Raw genomic sequence first — 21,890 nt, forward strand, 5'->3', positions numbered from 1 at the left:
TTTGCCCGTGTGTGAGCGTGTCTGGATGCGTTTGCCCGTGTGTGAGCCTGTGTGGATGCGTTTGCCCGTGTGTGAGCCTGTGTGGATGCGTTTGCCCGTGTGTGAGCCTGTGTGGATGCGTTTGCCCGTGTGTGAGCCTGTGTGGATGCGTTTGCCCGTGAGTTGAGCCTGTGTGGATGCGTTTGCCCGTGAGTTGAGCCTGTGTGGATGCGTTTGCCCGTGAGTTGAGCCTGTGTGGATGCGTTTGCCCGTGAGTTGAGCCTGTGTGGATGCGTTTGCCCGTGAGTTGAGCCTGTGTGGATGCGTTTGCCCGTGAGTTGAGCCTGTGTGGATGCGTTTGCCCGTGAGTTGAGCCTGTGTGGATGCGTTTGCCCGTGAGTTGAGCCTGTGTGGATGCGTTTGCCCGTGAGTTGAGCCTGTGTGGATGCGTTTGCCCGTGAGTTGAGCCTGTGTGGATGCGTTTGCCCGTGAGTTGAGCCTGTGTGGATGCGTTTGCCCGTGAGTTGAGCCTGTGTGGATGCGTTTGCCCGTGAGTTGAGCCTGTGTGGATGCGTTTGCCCGTGAGTTGAGCCTGTGTGGATGCGTTTGCCCGTGAGTTGAGCCTGTGTGGATGCGTTTGCCCGTGAGTTGAGCCTGTGTGGATGCGTTTGCCCGTGAGTTGAGCCTGTGTGGATGCGTTTGCCCGTGAGTTGAGCCTGTGTGGATGCGTTTGCCCGTGAGTTGAGCCTGTGTGGATGCGTTTGCCCGTGAGTTGAGCCTGTGTGGATGCGTTTGCCCGTGAGTTGAGCCTGTGTGGATGCGTTTGCCCGTGAGTTGAGCCTGTGTGGATGCGTTTGCCCGTGAGTTGAGCCTGTGTGGATGCGTTTGCCCGTGAGTTGAGCCTGTGTGGATGCGTTTGCCCGTGAGTTGAGCCTGTGTGGATGCGTTTGCCCGTGAGTTGAGCCTGTGTGGATGCGTTTGCCCGTGAGTTGAGCCTGTGTGGATGCGTTTGCCCGTGTGTGAGCCTGTGTGGATGCGTTTGTCCGTGTGTGAGCCTGTGTGGATGCGTTTGTCCGTGTGTGAGCCTGTGTGGATGCGTTTGTCCGTGAGGTGAGCGTGTGTGGATGCGTTTGTCCGTGTGTGAGCGTGTGTGGATGCGTTTGTCCGTGTGTGAGCGTGTGTGGATGCGTTTGTCCGTGAGTTGAGCGTGTGTGGATGCGTTTGTCCGTGTGTGAGCGTGTGTGGATGCGTTTGTCCGTGTGTGAGCGTGTGTGGATGCGTTTGTCCGTGAGTTGAGCGTGTGTGGATGCGTTTGTCCGTGTGTGAGCGTGTGTGGATGCGTTTGTCCGTGTGTGAGCGTGTATGTATGGGTGTGTGTTTGGGGGGCATTGGGTGACATTAGTCAGAACTGCCCTGTCGGAGGGACTGTGTTCCTAGCGAACATTCTGTATTTCAGGGTCCTGGATGGGCCGCAGGGCTCCTGGGACAGAGGGAGCCCAGGTAGGGAAAGTGGGTTTTCCTGGCCTGAGGCCTTCGCACCTCCGTGTGCACACTTGCCGGTGACTCTGGGCCAGTGGGTCCTGGGTCTACTCTGAGCCTCTAGTGTGTGGCACCCACGAGGCGGCCGACCTGGCTCCAGGTCCTGCTTCTTCCTAGGGTGCCTCTGTGTCACGGTGAATGCTCCTATGCAGGCCCTTGTTCTTCTCCAACCCCACTTGGCCACTTGGAGCACAAAGGCTTCATGTTCAGGGCCCTGCTGGGGGGACAAGAGGAGGGGATTGCCAGCACCTTCCACCAGTTCAGCCCAGTACTGGGCACAGGGGCCTGGGCTGCATGGGGCTGGGCGTACAGGGTGGATCAGGGAAGCTGCATGGAGGGGCCGGCGGCTTCAGCAGGAGCCCGTGCCGGCTCTGGGTTGGGGAAGTGGCCTTCGGAAAAGGGGCTTGACCTAGAAAGAAGGCCAGCATCGTTCCAAGGGTGAGTGAGAGAGCTGTGAGCGTATCCAAGGGCCATGCCGGGGGTGGCTAGATGAGGGAGGCTGGAAACCATGGCGGAGTTAAGAGTCTGCCCGAGTGGTTCTGGCCAGGTGGGCAGGGATGGAAGTGGACTCACGGTCAGGGTGGGGTGTGAGGCCTGGTGGGAAAGATGGGGCTGTGGGTGGGGCTGAGCAGGGAGCGGTGCCTGGTCTAGGAGCTACGGCCAGAAGGCTCTCCTAATGGGGACACTGTCCTCATCAGGAGCTAGGCAGGAATGGTGGTTCCTGGTAGTTGGCAGGAACTCTGGGCCCTGGGCTTCTGTCCCTCGGACCTTTGAGCAGTCCAAGGCATTACATTCTAAAAAAAAGGGACTGGGAGGGGTGGTGCCCTGAAACTGCTGTGGACCTGCTTGGCTGGGAGTTCTACATGTGTGATGACGTTTAGTGCCTTAGCGACCCGATGGGTCAGGCATCATCATCCACGCTCTGCGGCTGAGCCCTGGGTGCTTGGCAGGGTCCATGGGAGTTCAGGGTCAAAGTCACCCTGACGCCAAGAAGCAGCCCCGTCCCTGTGGCTCTGCCTCTCGAGGAGCCTTGAGGGGGTGCTGCTTCTGGTTGGGGCTCTGGACACACTCCCTAGTGGGGACAAGGTGGCCTCTGGCACTGGATGGGGCAAAGCTGGCAGATGAAACCCAGAGTCCCGGCATGGGGTGTCAATGTCTGGGAGCTGACAAGGTGGGAACCGGGTGGGCGTCCTGAGCGGAAGGCTGGGACGTGGACTTTGGGGCTGAGTAAGGAGCTAGCCCTGGGGAGCAGAGGCCAGAAAGCCCCAGGGGCTGAGGGATGAGGTGGGGAGGTGGGGCATAAGGTGATTCCACAGTGTGGAGCCTGCTTGGAGCCTGGAGCTGGGACTGAGGGTGGCCGGGAAGCTGAGGGATTCACGTGGACTCGTCCAAGGCCATCGCAGAGCACAAGCTTGCCTGGGAGGCACAGCTCACTCTGCCGAGCTCATTCCGCCCCCTCGGGGGCTCTTCGGATCCTCCCTGGGCTGAAGGAGTGACCTGCACTGTTTCAACAGCTACAAAACCTTCCTCACCCTTCAGCCCCTCAAACGGCACAACTTAAGAAGAACTGCCCAGAATTAGTTTTCTCCCTCAAAGATTCTTAGACAGCCACCTGGAGGCCGAGCGTTGGCAGCAGGGGGGTGTCTGCAAGGGGGATGGGTGGTGATCAGTGGCTCCTGTGGCTTCTTGGCAGCTTCCCTGGTGAGGGAGGTCTGGGGTGAGAGGTGCACATGGGCCGGGCCACGGCAGCATCCTCATGCCTATGCAGGGCTCTTGCATGGCTGTAGGGCCAAGTGGAGGGGCTGAGGGTGCAGGATAGCCTGCCTGGTGCTCAGAGCACCATCCACACACCGGCAGCTCCAGTGGAGAGGCAGCACCTCCCAGAACTGGGGCCCTGGGCGGAGCCTGCAGCCGGCAGCTCCCTCTGTGTTTTTCTGAGCCAGACCAATGCTTGGCTTGATTATTAAATGCAGCAGGGTTTGGGGCATGTTGAAAGAAAAGGGAATTTGTCTCTGATGAGTCACCCAGTCCCTGAAATCCACAAGAGCTCTTGACGGTTTTTGACACTTGTCAAAAACTAAGTTTCCCAGAAAGATTTATTTGTGCAGCTGCCACGGAATCCACACAGGTTCAGGTTCTGCCACCTCTGGTCAATAGGGAATGAGCAGAGGCTGAGCCCTTAGGCTCTTAGGCAGTTTGTGGTTGGGAGAATCGCCAGGGTCTCGATGCTCCTGGGGAGAGGCTTTAGAGAAGAACCCCCGGCCCCCGTCCCCCCAGCACCTACAGCCGTGGCCCACAGCAGGGCTTGGAGGGCCGGCTGGGGCCTGGGAGCTCCTCACGCTCCACTTTGTGCTCAGAACGTGACGAACACCGTGGTGAGGACCACGCTGAGGAATGACCTGTCCCAGGAGGGCATCATCCACCACCTGAAGATCCTGAGCCCCATCTACTGCGCCTTCCAGAATGACCTGCTGACATCCTCCGGCTTCACCCTGGAGTGGGGGTAAGGGAGAAATGCCCCGGCTGCCCCACAGCCCCGTGCTTCCAGAGCACCTGCGCTTTGAGGGTTCTTTAGGGTTTCAACCACTTAAGGACCCTTCCTTGAGATGGAATATACAAATGGGTGTGGCCGGGCTGCTCCCCAAACTTTGTTCCCTCTTCCCACTCAGGGCCAGCCAGAGAAGGCCAAATATGTCCCGTGGCCAATCCCATGGGATGGCCCCACTTCCAGTGAGCCACCGGCAGGCTGCCACCCAAACCTCCATCAGGCACTACTTTTTCTATAATAGGTGGCCCCCCCACCTGCCACTGAGTCTCCACCAATACAAGTGAGGGAGGCAACCCTTGGACCAGCCAGCCCTGAATAAATGGCCTCCAAGTGCTCTCATTTGGGGTGGGGGGGTCTTCTCGTTCATTTGCACTCTCCTCTGGAGCTGTGTTTTAGGGGAGAAGTGGGAATTTTAGGGGAGAAGTGGGAACGGGGGGGCCACGATAATGCACCTCCTGAAACACACCTCCTGCAAGCTGCTTCCTCTTGCAGGGTTTACACCATCATCGAGGACCTCCACGGCGCTGGGAATTTTGTTACCGAAATGCAATTGTTTATCGGAGACTCTCCCATACCTCAGAATTATAGCGTGTCTGCCAGTGACGACGTCAAGATCGAAGTGGGGCTCTACAGGCAGAAAGGCAACCTCAAGGTGGTCCTGACGGAGTGCTGGGCAACCCCGTCTAGCAACGCCTGGGACCTGGTCACCTTCAGCTTCATTAACAACAGGTAGGGCTCAGGAGTGCAGGCACCCCCATCCAGCAATGCCTGGGGCTTTATTAACAATAGGTAGGGCTCAGGAATGCAGGCATCCCCATCCAGCAATGCCCGGGGCTTCATTAACAATAGATAGGGCTCAGGAGTGCAGGCACCCCCATCCAGCAATGCCCTGGGCTTCATTAAGAACAGGTAGGGCTCAAGCGGGCACTGCTCTTGCCTGGCCTTGCTGTGTGGCTGGCTCTGAGCTCTGCAGGATTTCTAGGCAAGTGCTGTCATGGACCTGGGTTTTGGGGAATAAATGAGGTGCCCGGTCCTCAACTTCCATGGAGCCTGTGGGATCTGCGAGTGTTGTCAGAGGTAGTCATGAGTAAACTCATCTGAGAACAAGGACAGCGGGGCTCGCTGACAAGGAAGGAGTCCCATTTCCTCTCTTCTCAGCTGCCCCGTGCCCAACACATACACCAACGTGATTGAGAACGGCAACTCCAGTAAGGCCCAGTTCAAGCTGAGGATCTTTTCCTTTATCAATAACTCCATCGTCTACCTGCACTGCAAACTCCGCATCTGCATAGAATCCCCCGGGGCCACGTGCAAAATCGTAAGTGTTTTTTGGTTTTCTAAACGTTTGGTTGGATTCACGTTCCTTATTGTTAAGATGCAAGGCTCGGTTAATAAAAGCCTAGGGCTCGAGTGGCTCGGGGCCAACCTCTGGGAGGAGTCGCTGTGCCTGTCCGGCAGACTCCGCGTCTGAAATGGTATTTCCACGGCAGGCAGCCCTTGGACAGAGGACTCGTGGACTGGTGGGCATTTCCCATTTCTCAACGGCTGAGCTAAGTTCCTTCTTGAGGCCATAATATTCAACCAGCTGTCACATCGGCACTGCCTTGCCATGATACCTAGTGCTTCTAAGGTGATTTATAGGTGTAAAAATGTTTTTTAAATATTATTTTTAACAACATTGATGGAACATACTAAATATCAGCCACTCTGTTATTTAATAAAGCTTTTTGCCCTTTCCTTTGTTCAACATTCATGCAGGGATAATTTTACATTCCTGTTTCCTTAGACTTTTGAATTTGAAATATGCTTTGTAATCCTGAGGTTTGAAAACTGTGCTTTATATCACAGACAAGTACATGAGGTTCCCATGTGTTGGTCGCCTGCTGTTTGAGGCAGGGGACAGCTTAGGGTGCCCCACTGCTTTTTGCTCAGTGACCGAATGCTTCTCTCTCCTCGGAGGGAGTGCTTGTTCCTGCTCTTATCTGAGCACGCGTCGCAGAACGCGGCTGTTTTCCTGGGTGACCAAGCTCTAAGCGTCTGCAGGACATGGATAGAGAAGCAACACAAGGAAGGCTGATTCTGTTTGTGTCCGTTTTGCTCAAACACTAGATCTTCCTGAGCAATGGGACAGAAGGAATCTCAGGTCCTAATGACAGCAGGCTGAGGGCCACACACGAGGAGCCTGCCCCTGGTTCCATCGGAGCCTCAGAGATGACAGGAGCACGGACGGCCACCGCCAGGCTTCCTCTCTGCAGGGAGCGGCTGGCTCTCAAGTTCTTTACAAGAAGATTCTTTACAAGAGGAGCAGCACACAGTGTTTTTTTCAAGCTCCTTTAGGATGGATAGTGTATGAGCTTTCCAGGCTGCTGTAGGAACGTACCACAAACTGAGCAGCTTAAACAGTGGAAATGTATTGTCTCAGTTCTGGAGGCAGGAAGTCCAAGATGGAGGTGTCAGCTGGCTGGTTCCCTCTGAGAGTTCTAAAGGAAGGATCTGTCCCAGGCCTCTCTCCCAGCTTCTGGTGGCCTCGGGCGATCCTTGGCTGGTAGAAGGCATTTGCCCTGTGTCTCTGTGTTGCCTTCCCTCAGTACACATCTATGTTTGTGTCCAAATTTCGCCTATACAGAGCGACACCAGCCATAGTGGATTGGGCCCACCCTGATGACCTCAGCTTGATTATCTGTTTCCAAATAAGGTCACATGCACAGGTGCTGGGATTTAGGACTTCAGTCCCTTTTTGGAGGACATGTTGCAGCCCATCTCAGGCATCTAGTGAGCAGATCCCACCATGTCACTGAGCCAGGCAGTCTTTTTTGTAAGGCAAAGGTGTAAAGGGGAACAAATGGCTGCAGCAGCCTTTGGAGAACACAGAGGGACTCTGAGGGCTGTGACCAAGACACAGTCCTCAAGGGACCCAAGGAAGCAGCTCTAGGAACCAAAAGCAGCTCAAGGGGTCTTCTCCAGCCTGCTGCTCTTGCAGACCTCACCTCCTTCCCCACTGACGCCTGGGCCTGCCTCTTGTTGGCACCAGGACCCACCACCCTGGTCTCACCAGGTCTCCCACCCCTCTGTCTAAACTCAGACCCCTTCTAGCAGGATAAGATCACACTCAGACCCCTTGCCTTGCAACTTCTAGCAGGATAAGATCACACTCAGACCCCTTGCCTTGCAACTTCTAGCAGGATAAGATCACACTCAGACCCCTTGCCTTGCAACTTCTAGCAGGATAAGATCACACTCAGACCCCTTGCCTTGCAACTTCTAGCAGGATAAGATCACACTCAGACCCCTTGCCTTGCAACTTCTAGCAGGATAAGATCACACTCAGACCCCTTGCCTTGCAACTTCTAGCAGGATAAGATCACACTCAGACCCCTTGCCTTGCAACTTCTAGCAGGATAAGATCACACTCAGACCCCTTGCCTTGCAACTTCTAGCAGGATAAGATCACACTCAGACCCCTTGCCTTGCAACTTCTAGCAGGATAAGATCACATGCATCACATAGCATCCTTGATAGTAGCTCCTTTCTCATAAATGTTGTTCAATTAATTTGATGTTTCTCTCCTTGGAAAAAAACCAGAATTGCAATAACTTTCGGTTGATGCAAAATAGTGAAACCTCTGCCACACACCAGATGTCCTGGGGACCCCTCATCCGGTCTGAAGGTGAGTTGATGACTTGGTTTAGACAACGAAAGAAAAGATGCAGCCAATTCCTCTCACCAGCATGTAAACAAAAAAGCAACTGTTTTGAAATGCAGAACTCTTGAGAGACTTCTAAGAGGCTTATGATAATAGAAATACTAATAGTTAATATTCACTGAGAGCTGCTACGTGTCAGCCTGGCACTAAGTTCTTTACATGCAGAGTGTAATGTGCTACTCTCAGCAACCCTATGGAGCATAAGCTATTACCATACCCATGCTACAGATGAAAAGACTGAGGCTTCAAGAGGCCAGGCACAAAGTTACATAATGAAATGTTTTGAGCTGCATAATATCAAGCTGGTGAAGTTTTCTGACACTGGGTAAATACATCCAGTGGGCTGTTAAGAAATAAGAACTCAAGCTATAATCAGGCCATGTCAACTTGTGTGTGTGTGTGTGTGTGTGTGTGTGTGCACACAAATGTGCATGCACAAGAAAAAGCTATTTTATTCAAAAGATGCAAAAAATGGCATGTCTGTTCCCCCTCAGTTTAAAACTTCCATCAGCCAATTACATTGCATGTATTTTCAAAACCCCACATCAACTTTCCAGAAAAACATTTTATTTTCTATATGGTCCATCATCTTATTTTGAAAAAAAAAAATACATTGATTTGAGGGAAATTGTGTGCTTTGGGTATTAAGAGAGAAACCACTAGTTGTCCCATAGTATCTGTTCTCCTCCCCTTTCATAGGAATAGCTTTTGCTGGTACATGGCTGCCAGGAATAAAAACTGTAATTCCAACCTCCTGGCTGCTAAGTGTGGCCATGTGAGTAAGTTCTGACCAATGAGATGTAAGTGGGAAAGTCATGTGACAATTTTTAGAGGCGCACCATTCTTAAAAGACATCTGTGCCTACCCTCTGCCTCTTTCTTCTTTAGGGCTGTGGGGCCCAGTCCTTGGAGGGATTTGGCTTCCCCAGGACACTGTGGGCAAGCGGCCAAGGCAGGCCTGGGTTCTGACCTCCACTTTTTTTTTTTTTTGAGACGGAGTTTTGCTCTGTTGCCCAGGCTGGAGTGCAGTGGCGTGATCTCGGCTCACTGCAAGCTCTGCCTCCCGGGTTCACGCCATTCTCCTGCCTCAGCCTCCCGAGTAACAGGGATTATGGGTGCCCACCACCATGCCTGGCTAATTTTTTGTATCTTTAGTAGAGATGGAGTTTCACTGTGTTAGCCAGGATGGTCTCGATCTCCTGGCCTCACGATCTGCCTGCCTCGGCCTCCCAAAGTGCTGGGATTACAGGCGTGAGCCACTGTGCCCAGCCTGACTCCCACTTTTATGACAGAAGGAAAGAAACTTCCATGTCCTTTAAGCCACTGCTATTTTGATTTTTTTCTCTTGCTTGCTGCTGAGCCTAATCCTAGCTGGTTTTCCTTTTTTGTTGTTTTTTTCCCTAATCTTGATGACCCTCTCCCTTCTCTCTCTTTCCCTGTGTGAGAACTTCTGGGGTTTGGATGCAGGGTGTAAGCCAGAATCTGAATGCTGCTCAGGTCTTGGCCATGAAGCTGGGGAACAGGAGGAGGGAGGTCTTGGCCAGTGACTCAACTGCTGGTTCTCATTTAAAGAATTTGGGAAACTAAAAAAGTAGATACAGGTCCCAGGCCACACCCCAGGCCTACACACTCACACACTCAGAATCTCTAGAGTTGGGTCCCAGGCCCTTGAGTTGGTCATCACGTGACTGTTGGCCAAGATGCTGGAACAACCTGCTTCTCCTCACTCTTCATTTTCTGAATTTCCTGGGAAGAACGGGTCAGCCTATTTCTTTCACCCTATAAGAAATAGCATATGTGTGAAATATGTTCTCATTAACAGATAATGTGTTCTTTCATGAATAGAAATTAAACTTCCTCCTTCATTCATTGATATCATAGGGAATGTCATGACTAGGGGGTGAAAAGCACTAGACTTGGACTTGGGACACCTGAATTTGATTATAGGCTCGATACTTATGAGCTGTGTGGTTTATCCATCATCCTCCCATATATCTATCTGTCATCTTTCCATCTATCATTTATCCATCCATCCATCCATCTACCCATTCATTCATCTATCCATCTATCATTCATTCATCTATCATCCATCCATCCATTCATCCCTCCACTCATCTATCATCCATCCATCCATCTATCCATCGGTCATCCATCTATCCACCCATTCATTCATCTATTCATCTATCATCCATCCATCCATCCATGCACTCATCTATCATCCATCCATCCATCCATCCATCCATGTATCCATTGTTCACCCATCCATCCACCCATTAATTAATCCATCCGTCTATCAACCATCCATCATCCATCCATCCATCCATCCAATCATCCATTCATCTATCATCCATCCATACATACACACATTCAACCACCATCCATCTATCCATCCATCATCCGTCTATCATCATCCATTCATCCATCTATCATCATTCATCCATCTATCATCCATTCATCCATCTATCATTCATCCCTTCATTCATCCATCCATCAATCTATTCATCCATCCATCCATCCTCCATCATCCATCCATCTGTTCATTAATCCATCCACCCACCCATCCATCCATCTATCCATCCACCCACTTATTCATTAATTCATTCATCTACTATGTTTCAGATACTCTGATTTTTCTTTGCAACATGCCCTGCCTACCTCATAAGGTTGTTGTGAGTGTCTAATGGTAACTAAGAATTCTTTGTGAGGCTAAGATTTGTGAGGTTGAAACTAGGCTCCCTGGATTCACAACTTGGCTCTGACACTTAATAATTTTGTAGCTTTGTGCATGCTGCATATTAATTGTGCCTTATTTTCCTCATCTGGGAAAAGGGAATAATAATAATTCCTACTTCATAAAGAGCCTGGCCCATAGAAGTTATTGAATAAGTGCTACTTTTCACTGTAACCAGTAGAGCACTACACTGGCATAACCAAAGCAGGAAGCACCGAATGTAATAAGAGTGTAATTGCTCAGGCTGAAGAACAAGGACTGCAAATATTCATGTTGTTCAACATTCTTTCTCATTGTGTTAGTAGCTTTTGTTTCATCTATGACTATAATACAAATACACAGCAAAATCATTTAGACACATGGAATCTCCCAGTTGGTGGGGACTTGGCTACATTTTAATAGTGTATATTAACAGAAACACTGTTGGAGACCGCAGAGATGAAAGGAGGCTGGCAGACAGGTTCCTCAGGACCTCACCACTATCCACGGCCTCTGAGCTCCCACGCTCTGTCCCTGCCATCACCATCACCTCCACTTCAGGGAAGAAATGAGAACAACTCAGAGATTTTAGGGAATGTGCCTAAGCTCACACAGCTGGTACCTGTGTGAGCAGGGCCTGTGAGTGCAGATCCAGGCTACTCATAACCTGCCTCCTCTCTGTCTCCTGGGGACTGAGCTGGCTTCATTTTGAGGCTTCCCTCCACCCCAGCTCTCACATCACACTCACGATGTCCTGGCACCACCATAACAAAGTCCCACAGCCTGGGTGGCTTGAACAACAGAAACCTGTTCTCTCTCAGTTCTGGAGGCCAGAAGTCCAAAATCAAGGTGCTGGCAAAGCCACAGTCCCTCGCAACATTGTAGGGCTGAGTCCTCCGTTACCCCTTCCTCATTTCTGCTGGATGTGCCCAATCTTTGGTGGACCTTGGCTTGCAGCTGCCTCCCTCCAGTCTCTGCCCCCGTCTGCACATGGCCTTCTTTTTATAAGGACACCAGTCATGTTGGACTAGGGGCCTATCTACCTCAGTGTGACTTCATCTTAGCTACTTGCGCCTGCAACAATTCCATTTCCAAATAAGGCCATGCCCCACAGTACTAAAGGTTAGGATTTCAATATATCTGTTTTTTGTTTTGTCTTGTTTGTTTTGTTTTGTTTTTGAGACAGAGTCTCACTCTATTGCCAGGCTGGAGTGCAGTGGCGTGATCTTGGCTCACTGCAACATCTGCCTCCCAGGTTCAAGCAATTCTCCTGTCTCAGCCTCCAGAGTAGCTGGGGCTACAGGTGTGGGCCACCACGCCAAGCTAATTTTTGTATTTTCAGTAGAGATGAAGTTTCACCATGTTGGCCAGGATGGTCTCGATCTCCTGACCTCATGATCTGCCCGCCTCGGCCTCCCAAAGTGTCAACATATCTGTTTTTGCAGGGGGTGAGGGGTTCCCAATTCAACACATAGATAACCCTGTATATTGACAGTTTAAGAAAGAATCCATTTGGGCATCTTCCCCGAATGTCTGCTACCGACAAATAGTACATCAGCATCATAATTTTTGCATATTCAGTTTTTGGAAATCTTCCATGGCCCCTTCCTTTCCTAGCCGGCCCACTCATTTCACAATCATGAGCGTGTCCGTGTGCTAAAAGGCTGAGAAATTTCGAGGATAGCGTCCAGGGAGTGCTCAGTGTCCCAGCAGGAAGGGCCTGGAGCAATTACTGTGGCTGCTCAGTGGTGGGGAGACTGAGGAGCCCCAGGCGGTGGCTGAGCTGGAACTCAAACCCCCTGGAAGGGCCCTGTTTCCTCTGAACCCGGGTTCTTTTTTAATTTTTTAATTTTTAAAATTAATTAACTTACTTATTTTTGAGACAAAGTCTTGTTCTGTTACCCAGGCTGGAGTGCAGTGGTGCGATCTCGGCTCACTGCAGCCTCTGCCTCCCAGGTTCAAGCGATTCTCCTGCCTCAGCCTCCTGAGTAGCTGGGACTACAGATGCGCGCCACCAAGTCTGGCTATTTTTTATTTTTTTTGTATTTTTTTAGTAGAGATAGGGGTTTTACCATGTTGGCCAGGATGGTCTTGATCTCCTGACCTTGTGGATCTACCCGCCTCGGTCTCCCAGAGTTCTGGGATTATAGGCGTGAGCCACCTTGCCTGGCAATTTTTTATTTTACTTTAAGTTCTGGGATACATGTGCAGAACGTGCAGGTTGTTACATAGGTGTTCACGCGCCATGGTGGTTTGCTGCACCCGTCAACCCAGCATCTAGGTTTTAAGCCCCACGTGCATTCTTCCCTTTCCCTCACTGGGTTATATCCCCCTTTACAAAAGCAGCCATTGCTGAGTCTTGGCCATCATTTAAATTTCCCCCTTATCATGGACTGACATGTGGTCCGACGGTCGTGATGCGTATGCAGCTCACGTCACATGTGTGGAGCCTCCTTGAACAGGGAGACAGATGCCCTGTTCGGCAGGATGCCTCGCCAGTGGCTGCGGGAAATTACCATCCACAGTTCTCAGGGCTTGCTCTCCACTTCTAGCTCATCTGGCCATGGGGAGTAAGCATTCCTGGACTTTGGTGTCAGTTAGTGGGCAGCACTGGCCTGCGGACCCCCTGTGGCCAGCCCTGAGCTAGTGGTTCGTTTCGGAGCACACAGCTGCAGGTCACAGAAACCTAGCTGGAGAGGTGGCAACTGAACAGGGATGGGTCTTTCCCAGGGCTGAGAGTCTGGGGCCATTTCGGGATGCAAGGGGCCAGCAGGAGCAGGTCTCCTTGGTCTTTCTGCTCCGAATCCTCAGGGCGGCACCGCCCCTTGTGCTGGCAAGGTGGCCCGTCACTCGAGGCCCAGCAGGAAGGTCCACTACAGAGCCCCTGGGGGCTGGATTTAGTGGCCATTGTGATTTAGGAGTTGTCTGGGGGAGTGGCTGGCCGGGATCTGGGGGCCTCGGTTGCTTGGGGAGGGTGGAGTCACTTTGGCTGGAGGTGGGGAGGTGTTCCCTGTCCCTCTCTCTGGAGGAGGGATGGTTTGGTTCTAGCTGGCTTATGTTCAGCACCCCAGGGATCCCACAGTGCCATTGTTGGACGGCTTTGCTGATGGTGACACTCCATGCTGTTCCCTGGGGGACACACAGCAGCGTCCACTCTGGGCAGACTGCCCAGAAATCAATACAGGGAATGAAAATGGGATCTCAGATGCTCCTGGTTGCACAGGAAGGCTGTTTCCAATGCAGACCTTCCTGATATGTGGGGATGAACACCCCGAGATGGAGGGGACTGGGTGGTGCAGGATGTGGCTATAGATGCCCTTGACAAAGAATTATACCCACACACGGTGGGCAGAGGGTCACGTCTCCGCCTGGGCTCATGGGGGCCGGCCAGAGAGCTAGCAGGCAGCTGGCATCTTTCTCAGGCAGCACAGTTTTTAAAAACTTAAACTGAGATGAAATTCACGTAACCTCAAGCTAACTGTGTTAGAGTAAACGACTCAGTGGTGTCTAGTACGACAGTGTTGTATAGCCACCAACTCCATGTAGTTTCAAAACATTTTCCTCACCCTAAATGCAACTTCATACGCATGAGTCCCTCCCCATCCACCTTCCCCCGTCCCTGAAAGTCACTCGTTTGCTTTCTGTCCAGTTCTGGGTAGTTCCTATGAACAGGATCATGTTATCAGTGCCTCTGGGGCCTGGCTTCCTTCACTCAGTGCTTTCACTCAGCGTGACATCTTCAGGGTTCATTTACGTTGCAGTGGGTCAGCGCTCTACTCCTTTCGTGGCTGGGTCACGTTCCATTGCACGGTGGGGCCACAGTGTATGGATTCATTCACCTACTGGCGGACACTTAAGTTGTTGCCACCCTTTGGCTGGTGCTGTGAACGTGGGTGTGCAAATAGCTGTTTGAATCAGTTTTCACATCTTTTAGGGTCCACGCTCTGTTTTTTTGTTTTTTTTTTGTTTTGTTTTTTCTTTCTTTTTTGAGACCGAGTCTTGCTCTGTAACCAGTCTGGAGTACGGTGGCACGATCTCAGCTCACTATAACCTCCGCCTCCTGTGTTCAAGTGATTCTCCTGCCTCAGCCTCCCGAGTAGCTGGGATTACAGACATGCGCCACCATGCCCTAGGGCTAGTTTTTGTATTTTAAGTAGAGACGGGGTTTCACTATGTTGGCCAGGATGGTCTCAATCTCTTGACCTTGTGACCCGCCGGCCTCGGCCCCCCAAAGTGCTGAGATTATAGGCGTCAGCCACTGCGCCCAGCCCACACTCTCTATTTTTTAATTGCTCCTCTGGGTCTGGGGATGGCTTATTCCTCTGTGTTGTGGAGCCTGTGTAGGCCCAACCTGTGTCTCCATGCAGGGAATCTGGCTGGGCTCTCCCCCTCCCACCAGGAGGAACTGCTGGTCCCACGCAGCCCCACCCTCATGGCCCAGGCCTCCCCAGGCTGTGCTGTCCTGACTGCAACACTGTCCTGGGCTTGGACACCTCCCTCGGCTTTGGTAACCCACAGGCACATAGGTGCACACGTGGGCCTTGCATTCCCCGTGCTTCAGATCCATCAGCCCCAGATCCAGGTGGAGGGCTTGCTCTATCGCCTTCCTCCCGTTTGGGTAGATCTCTCACCTGTGCCTGTTTCCTCCCCGAGGTGAGCCTCCACGTGCAGAAGCAGGCCTGGGCGCCGGTTACGTGGTCCTCATTGTGGTGGCCATCTTCGTGCTGGTGGCGGGAACAGCCACCCTTCTGATCGTGCGCTACCAGAGAATGAATGGGAGATACAACTTTAAAATCCAGTCCAACAACTTCCGCTACCAGGTGTTCTACGAATAGGAGGTGCAGGCTGACAGGAAGGTGGGTGCGGAGTGGGGGCATCTGATGCGCGTGTCCTGCCTTGCCATCCATGGTGATGGGGATGGCCGAGCAGGATTCGGCCAAGGGTAGATTTGCATGTGTCTGTGTTTTGTGGCCCTTTACGGAGCATGCAGCCTCCCTTCTGAGAAAGCAACCATGAGCAGGCAGAGAGGGGAAACTACAGGTAGGTTAGTGAAGGTTCGATCGCTTCACACACCCGCTGGACTGGCTCCACGATACCAGCGGCAGTGCTACACGGGTGACCGCAGGACCCAGGGGCCCAACACAAGTCCCGTCTCTGCCACCCACTCTCTTGGCCCCCCGGGCAAGGTCCTGAGCCTCTTGGTGCCTCGGTTTCATCATTTGTAAAAGAAACCATGGTAACAGTGCCGGCCGCGTGGAGGGTGTGAGATTCAAATGGGAAGATGCCCAAGAAGCCCCGCTATGGGGTCTGACGCCCTCAATCGCTGGTGGATCCTAACGATGGTCCTCAGCCGAGTGTCCCTGAAACCTGGCGCTCGTAGGGATTGTCACATGTGGTGTGGATGCCACAGTGGACCCCCCACACCTTGCTGCTCAGGCCTGCAGCCCCGACTTACGTATGACCTTTTGAGGCTGAAGATGCTTCTTTGATCTGCCCCGTGGACTTTTGTGTCTCCTGGGCCTGCACATAGTTCACTACAAATGAATGGCAAGCGTTATGGAGGGCAGTATGGTTAGTGTAAACCTTCAGTTGGAAATGCCAAGACTGGGACTTTTGTAAAGATTTTCAGATTTTTTTTTTTTTTTTGAGACGGAGTTTTGCTCTTGTTGCCCAGGTTGGAGTGCAATGGTACAATCTCGGCTCACCACAACCTCCACCTCCCAGGTTCAAGCGATTCTCCTGCCTCAGATTCTCCCGAGTAGCTGGGACTACAGGCATGCGCCACCATGCCTGGCTAGTTTTGTATTTTTAGTAGCTACAGGGTTTCTCCATGTTGGTCAGGCTGGTCTCGAACTCCTGACCTCAGGTGATCCACCTGTCTCAGCCTCTCAAAGTGCTGGGATTATAGGCGTGAGCCACTGTGCCTGGCCAAATTTTGAGATTTTTCTAAAAAAAGAACATGCCTGTAATCCTAGCACTTTTGGAGGCCAAGGCAGGAGGATCGCTTAAGCCTAGGAGTTTGAGACCAGCCTGGGCAAGATAGAAAGACTCCATCGCTAAAAAAATACAAAAATAAGCTGGGTGTGGTGGTACACACCTGTGGTCCCAGCTACCCAGGAGACTGAAGTGGGAGGATCCCTTGAGCTTTAGAGGTGGAGGTTGCAGTGAACTGAGACCGCCCCACTGCACTCCAGAGGGAAACCCTGCCTCAAAAATAAATAAATAATAATAAAGAAGAAGAGAAGCAATCACGAGGCTTATCTGGCAGCGTGTGAGACTGCTGACTCCAAATGCTGTAAGGGAAGCATGGCGGCATCAGCTTTTGGGGAGGCCTTAGGAAACTTACAATCATGGTGGAAGGCCAGGGGGAAGCAGGCACATCTTCCATGGCTGGAGCAGGAGGAAGGGGTTGGGGCAGGTGCTACAGATGTTTAATCAACCAGATCTTATGAGAACTCTATCATGAGACAGCACCAAGGGGATGGTGCTAAACCATTTATGAAGGATCCACCCCATGATTCAACCACCTCCCACTAGGCCCCACCTTTAACATGGAGATCACATTCAACATGAAATTTGGGTGGGGACACAGATCCACACCGTATCAACTGCCCACCCTGTAAGCCAACAGGAGAACAAGGAAAGACCAATTTTCCCTCGGATGTTTTGATTTCGAGGAGGGGGACATTCAGCATGACCTAGGCACCAACCCACCAGATTTTCTTAGAAAGCTAGCGGGATAGTGTTGGCCTCATCCCTGGGATTCACATCTTAAATATTAAGTAAAAGGCACTGACATTTCCTCGTAACTCTATCTAGGGAGGTGACTGGCCTCTAGCACTGGCTCCGTCTATGCTGTAAGGGTCCTAAGACCCCAGAATCATGCGCACGTTAGTTACCAGGAGTCCTGGCAGGAGAGAGGCGAAAGACAAAGCTAACACGTGTCCCCCTCGCATGGGCAGCATCACATCCACAAGCAGGTGGTGTTTTCTCTGAAGTTGCCTAGCAAAGGCAGCATGGAGGTTGCCTTTTGGAAACGTGTGTTGTAGTCCGGGCTTTGCTGGTGACCTGGGAGGACTGGCTTGAGTTCTCTGGGCCCCATTTCCTCATTTTAAGATTGGAGCCAGTGTCTACTACACTTTGCTGAGTTGTTTCAAAAATCTGTTATCTCAAGAAAATAAGGACCTGAGCACAGGGAAGATGGGCTTGGCTGGAGAAGCTGCCTGCCCGATGAAGAGGGGGTGGGCTGGTGTTGACAATGTCTGTTGTTTCCCAACATCCCCGTGAGGTTGTGCTGTTATTAGCATCCTGTGTTATAGATGGAAATCCAGGGCAGAAAGGGATAGGTGTCCCAGATCACGTGGCTGGGAGTTCCAGGGCAAGAAGGGATAGGTGTCCCAGGTCACGTGGCTGGGAGTTCCAGGGCAGGAAGGGATAGGTGTCCTAGGTCACGTGGCTAGGAGTTCCAGGGCAGGAAGGGATAGGTGTCCCAGGTCACGTGGCTGGGAGTTCCAGGGCAGGAAGGGATAGGTGTCCCAGGTCACGTGGCTGGGAGTTCCAGGGCAGGAAGGGATAGGTGTCCCAGGTCACGTGGCTGGGAGTTCCAGGGCAGGAAGGGATAGGTGTCCCAGGTCACGTGGCCAGGAGGTGGCCGAGCTGGGGCTGCATGGGATTTCCGTTGGGCTCTGGGGTCAGCTCTCTTAGCTACCAAGCTTAGAGCTTTTCTTACACTAGTGTTCACATGACTGATGGATCCTTAGAACAATGCCCCTTGCCTTTCCCCTTCATCAGAGACCCGGAGAATTTGTATTTTAGCAGCTGTGCAAGGGGATCCACAATTCTTAATTCTTGCAGTGGGGATGCCAGGTGTCCCAGTTTAGAGGCAGCAACTGTTGTGGTTACAGGGAGGGAGCCTTCCCAGGACCCCTGAGCCTCCCCGGGAGCTAGGCACTGCTGCTCAGTTGTGGTCTGGGTCCTCAGCCACCTCTGGGAATCCCAAAGCTGCAGGGAACAACAGTGATGTTTCAGTTCAACTTTACACTCTAATAGTGAAAAATAAGGAAGCTTCCTCAGTTTGGTAGCTTTTGGCCTCTGGTTTGGGGCCCATGGGGTTTGGGCCATGAAGACCCCTCCTCCCCAACCCCATTGCCTCCCATCCTGGGCAGGAGACATTGTCAACACCAGCCCACCCCCTCTTCATTGGGCAGGCAGCTTCTCCAGCCAAGCCTATCTTCCCTGTGCTCAGGTCCTTATTTTCTTGAGATAACAGATTTTTGAAACAACTCAGCAAAGTGTAGTAGACACTGGCTCCAATCTTAAAATGAGGAAATGGGGCCCAGAGAACTCAAGCCAGTCCTCCCAGGTCACCAGCAAAGCCCAGACTACAGCACACATTTCCAAAAGGCAACCTCCATGCTGCCCTTGCTAGGCAACTTCAGAGAAAACGCCACCCGCTTGTGGATGTGATGCTGCTCATGCGAGGGGGACGCTTGTGTTAGCTTTGTCTTTCCCTCTCTCCTGCCAGGACTCCTGGTAACTAACATGCACATGATTCTGGCGTCTCAGGACCCTTACAGCATAGACGGGGCCAGTGCTAGAAGCCAGGCATCTCCCTAGATAGAGTTACGAGGAAATGTCAGTGCCTTTTACTTAATATTTAAGATGTGAATCCCAGGGATGAGGCCAACACTATCCCGCTAGCTTTCTAAGGAAATCTGTGGGTTGGTGCCTAGGTCATGCTGAATGTCCCCCTCCTCGAAATTAAAACATCCGAGGGAAAATTGGCCTCTCATCTCTCTTTGTTCTCCTGGGGCTCCTGTCTTTCGAAGTGAGAACTGTCTCACCAGTTCTAAAGTTCCTGCAGACATCTGCTCTTTGAAAACCATCAGCCAACCCACCCACCCCCACCAGGTTGACCCTTGGGCAGCCCCACTCAGAGATGTTCCCAGAGTCCTGGTGGGTTCTCCACTGATGGTGCAAAGGTGCAGGGGCCCCACGTGTGCTTGTCCGGCTCAGGTATCTTCACCAGCCACCCCCACCAGTTGGCGTGGCAGGAGCATCGCTCACCTGAGGTCAGGCACAGCCCCACAGTCCCCGTTCCACTGGGCACTCTGGGAGTGGCTGCCTTTTCATTTGGGGCTTGATCTGCCCCTCTCCAGTAAACATAGACGCCATGTCCTCGGGTTGGTGGTTCCTCCACTATGCATCCTCCTGGGGTTTTCTGTATTAACTTTACCTTTCCTGCATGCAAGCTGACCCAGGTGACCTCTTTCTCCACACAGGTCGCCGTGAGTCAACCTGCCTCCAGAACCTCAGAGCTTCCCTGGTGGGCTCCCCCGGGATCCCCAGTGTCTCTCTGTGCCTCCACCCATCCCTTGGTTCTTAACTCTTCAAGCCTTAACGGGGGTCTGCTCTGATGGGTGGGCTCTGCCAGAGCCTGGGTGAGCCCAGAAAGGAAGACAGCAGCCACCGTCTGCCCTGAAGAGGCAGGCCGTCCTGTAGGTCCTAGAGGAGCCACAGCCCACAGGCAGATGAAGGGGCTGCAGAAGATGGGGGCAGTGCTGGGGGTGCTCCGGCTACACCACCACCTGTGCGGCCCCCACAGCCCAGACCTCCCAGACCTGTGACCCTCCACACCAGCCCACAGAACCCTCCTGGGCTTGCCCTCCCTTGGCGTCCATCACCCTTTGGCAAATATAGAATATTTCACATTCTCAGAGAGACCCGATCGTGCTCTTGACGCTCTTTTGAAAATAGGTCAGTCTTAGAAATATACTGCTAATGTTATTTTTAGTGGATGTTTATGCTCTTTGACTTTTCTCCTGTGTACCAAGGTATTGCTTTTATTTACACAACAGCGACTCAAAAGGCACTCTAGTAATGTGACAACCTTTTTAATAAGTAGAAATAACATAGGTACACATCACTCTTTACATTTTTCTGAGCATTTTCACAGCCGTTTTTTCATATAATCCGACCACAGTGGGAGGTGTGATTTACCAGTTACACAATGAGAAACCAGAGGAGCTGATGAGTTACTTAATTGAGGTCACAGAATGAATTAGCAAGAAAATGGTTCTAAAATCTAAGTATTTTAGTCTAGAATTTTCTCCATTATATCATCCCAAGAGATAATGCTCTGTACTTTATTTGAAATAAATTGGAATTATATTAGATAGCTCACACCTGAAAGTAGAGTGTTTTTCCTCAATGAACTTAGAATTATAACATGGCCTTAGTTTTCAACCCATGATACTAATTTTGTTGAATATAATTAATTGTCATTCATACGGAACATTTGGGGAAAGGAGTATTTTGATTTACTAGATATTCTCAGTCAGTAAAGAATGACAGTGGGTAATATGTGTGGATCACAGATTCTGATCAAGTAGAATCAATCGCATAAGACACTGAAATGGGGCTGGTTGTGCTGGATGCTCCATTTGGGATGGTCCATCACAGGCTCACTGAGCATCCAATGAGGGCCGGTGTTGTGTTGAGCTCTCTGGGGAGGCCAGGAACGCATCTCTGGTTCTTCCCAAGTCATGTCCAGCTGTTCTGATGTCAGCTGAGGAGTTTTCACTTGCCTTTCTTGGAAGAGCATGACACATATTCAGTAAAAACAGCTGTTGAGCCCCATGACTGTGTGGCTCTTTGGATTTCAGATAAAGTCATTGACATATATTTAAAAACTCTGTCTTTCAAACTTCATCTACAGTTTTGAAGTAATTTTTTTTTTTTTTTGAGACAAAGTCTCACTCTTGTTGCCCAGGCTGGAGTGCAATGGTGTGACCTCAGCTCACTGCAACCTCCGCCTCCCGAGTTCAAGCGATTCTCCTGCCTCAGCCTCCTGAGTAGTTGGGATTACAGGCCACCATGCCTGGCTAATTTTTGTATTTTTAGTAGAGATGGGGTTTCACCATGTTGGCCACGCTGGGCTCGAACTCCTGACCTCAGGTTATTCACCCGCCTCAGCCTCTCAAAGTGCTGGGATTACAGGCATGAGCCGCTGCGCCTGGCCTCACATAATCTTAATACATATGCCACGTCTTTTCATTTGTGTTTTCTGTAATAATGAAAACTTGGTTTCCTGTCATCCTACCTCCCCCATCCAAGTCTATTCTTCGACAAACACTTCCTGAGCACTCACAGTGCTCCAGGCCCTGAGCTTAGTGCTCTGGGCGAAGTGATGGGAGGGACAGACAAAGCCCTGCCCTCACAGAGCACACGGTCTTGTCGGGGAGGGAGACGCTGAAGTCAGATGATGAGAGCCGTGGTAAGTACTGAAAGTGATGATTGCATGTGTGCTGTGAGATGCCCCTGACCTGGTCCCTTCATCCACCCATCTAGCCATCTGACCATCTACCCATCCATTCACCCACCCATCCACCCACCCATCCACCCATTTGTCCA

The 21,890-nt window shown here is 51.6% G+C and overlaps 1 protein-coding gene across 2 annotated transcripts in view; it reads left to right on the forward strand.

The window, feature by feature from the left end:
* UMODL1 (uromodulin like 1) overlaps positions 1-20,660 on the forward strand; it is a 75,400-nt gene extending 54,740 nt beyond the window's left edge. For both annotated transcript variants that reach the window (XM_063720912.1, XM_063720913.1), the window contains 6 exons: positions 3,876-4,021; positions 4,559-4,795; positions 5,225-5,384; positions 7,649-7,733; positions 15,132-15,334; positions 19,760-20,660. In XM_063720912.1, coding sequence (XP_063576982.1) covers positions 3,876-4,021; positions 4,559-4,795; positions 5,225-5,384; positions 7,649-7,733; positions 15,132-15,313 — 810 coding nt within the window. In that variant the 3' untranslated portion in view covers positions 15,314-15,334; positions 19,760-20,660. The remainder of the gene's footprint in view (positions 1-3,875; positions 4,022-4,558; positions 4,796-5,224; positions 5,385-7,648; positions 7,734-15,131; positions 15,335-19,759) is intronic.
* The last annotated feature ends 1,230 nt before the right edge of the window (positions 20,661-21,890 follow it).

This window comes from Pongo abelii, chromosome 22 (genome assembly GCF_028885655.2).
Source record: "Pongo abelii isolate AG06213 chromosome 22, NHGRI_mPonAbe1-v2.0_pri, whole genome shotgun sequence".
NCBI classification, from domain to species: domain Eukaryota; kingdom Metazoa; phylum Chordata; class Mammalia; order Primates; family Hominidae; genus Pongo; species Pongo abelii.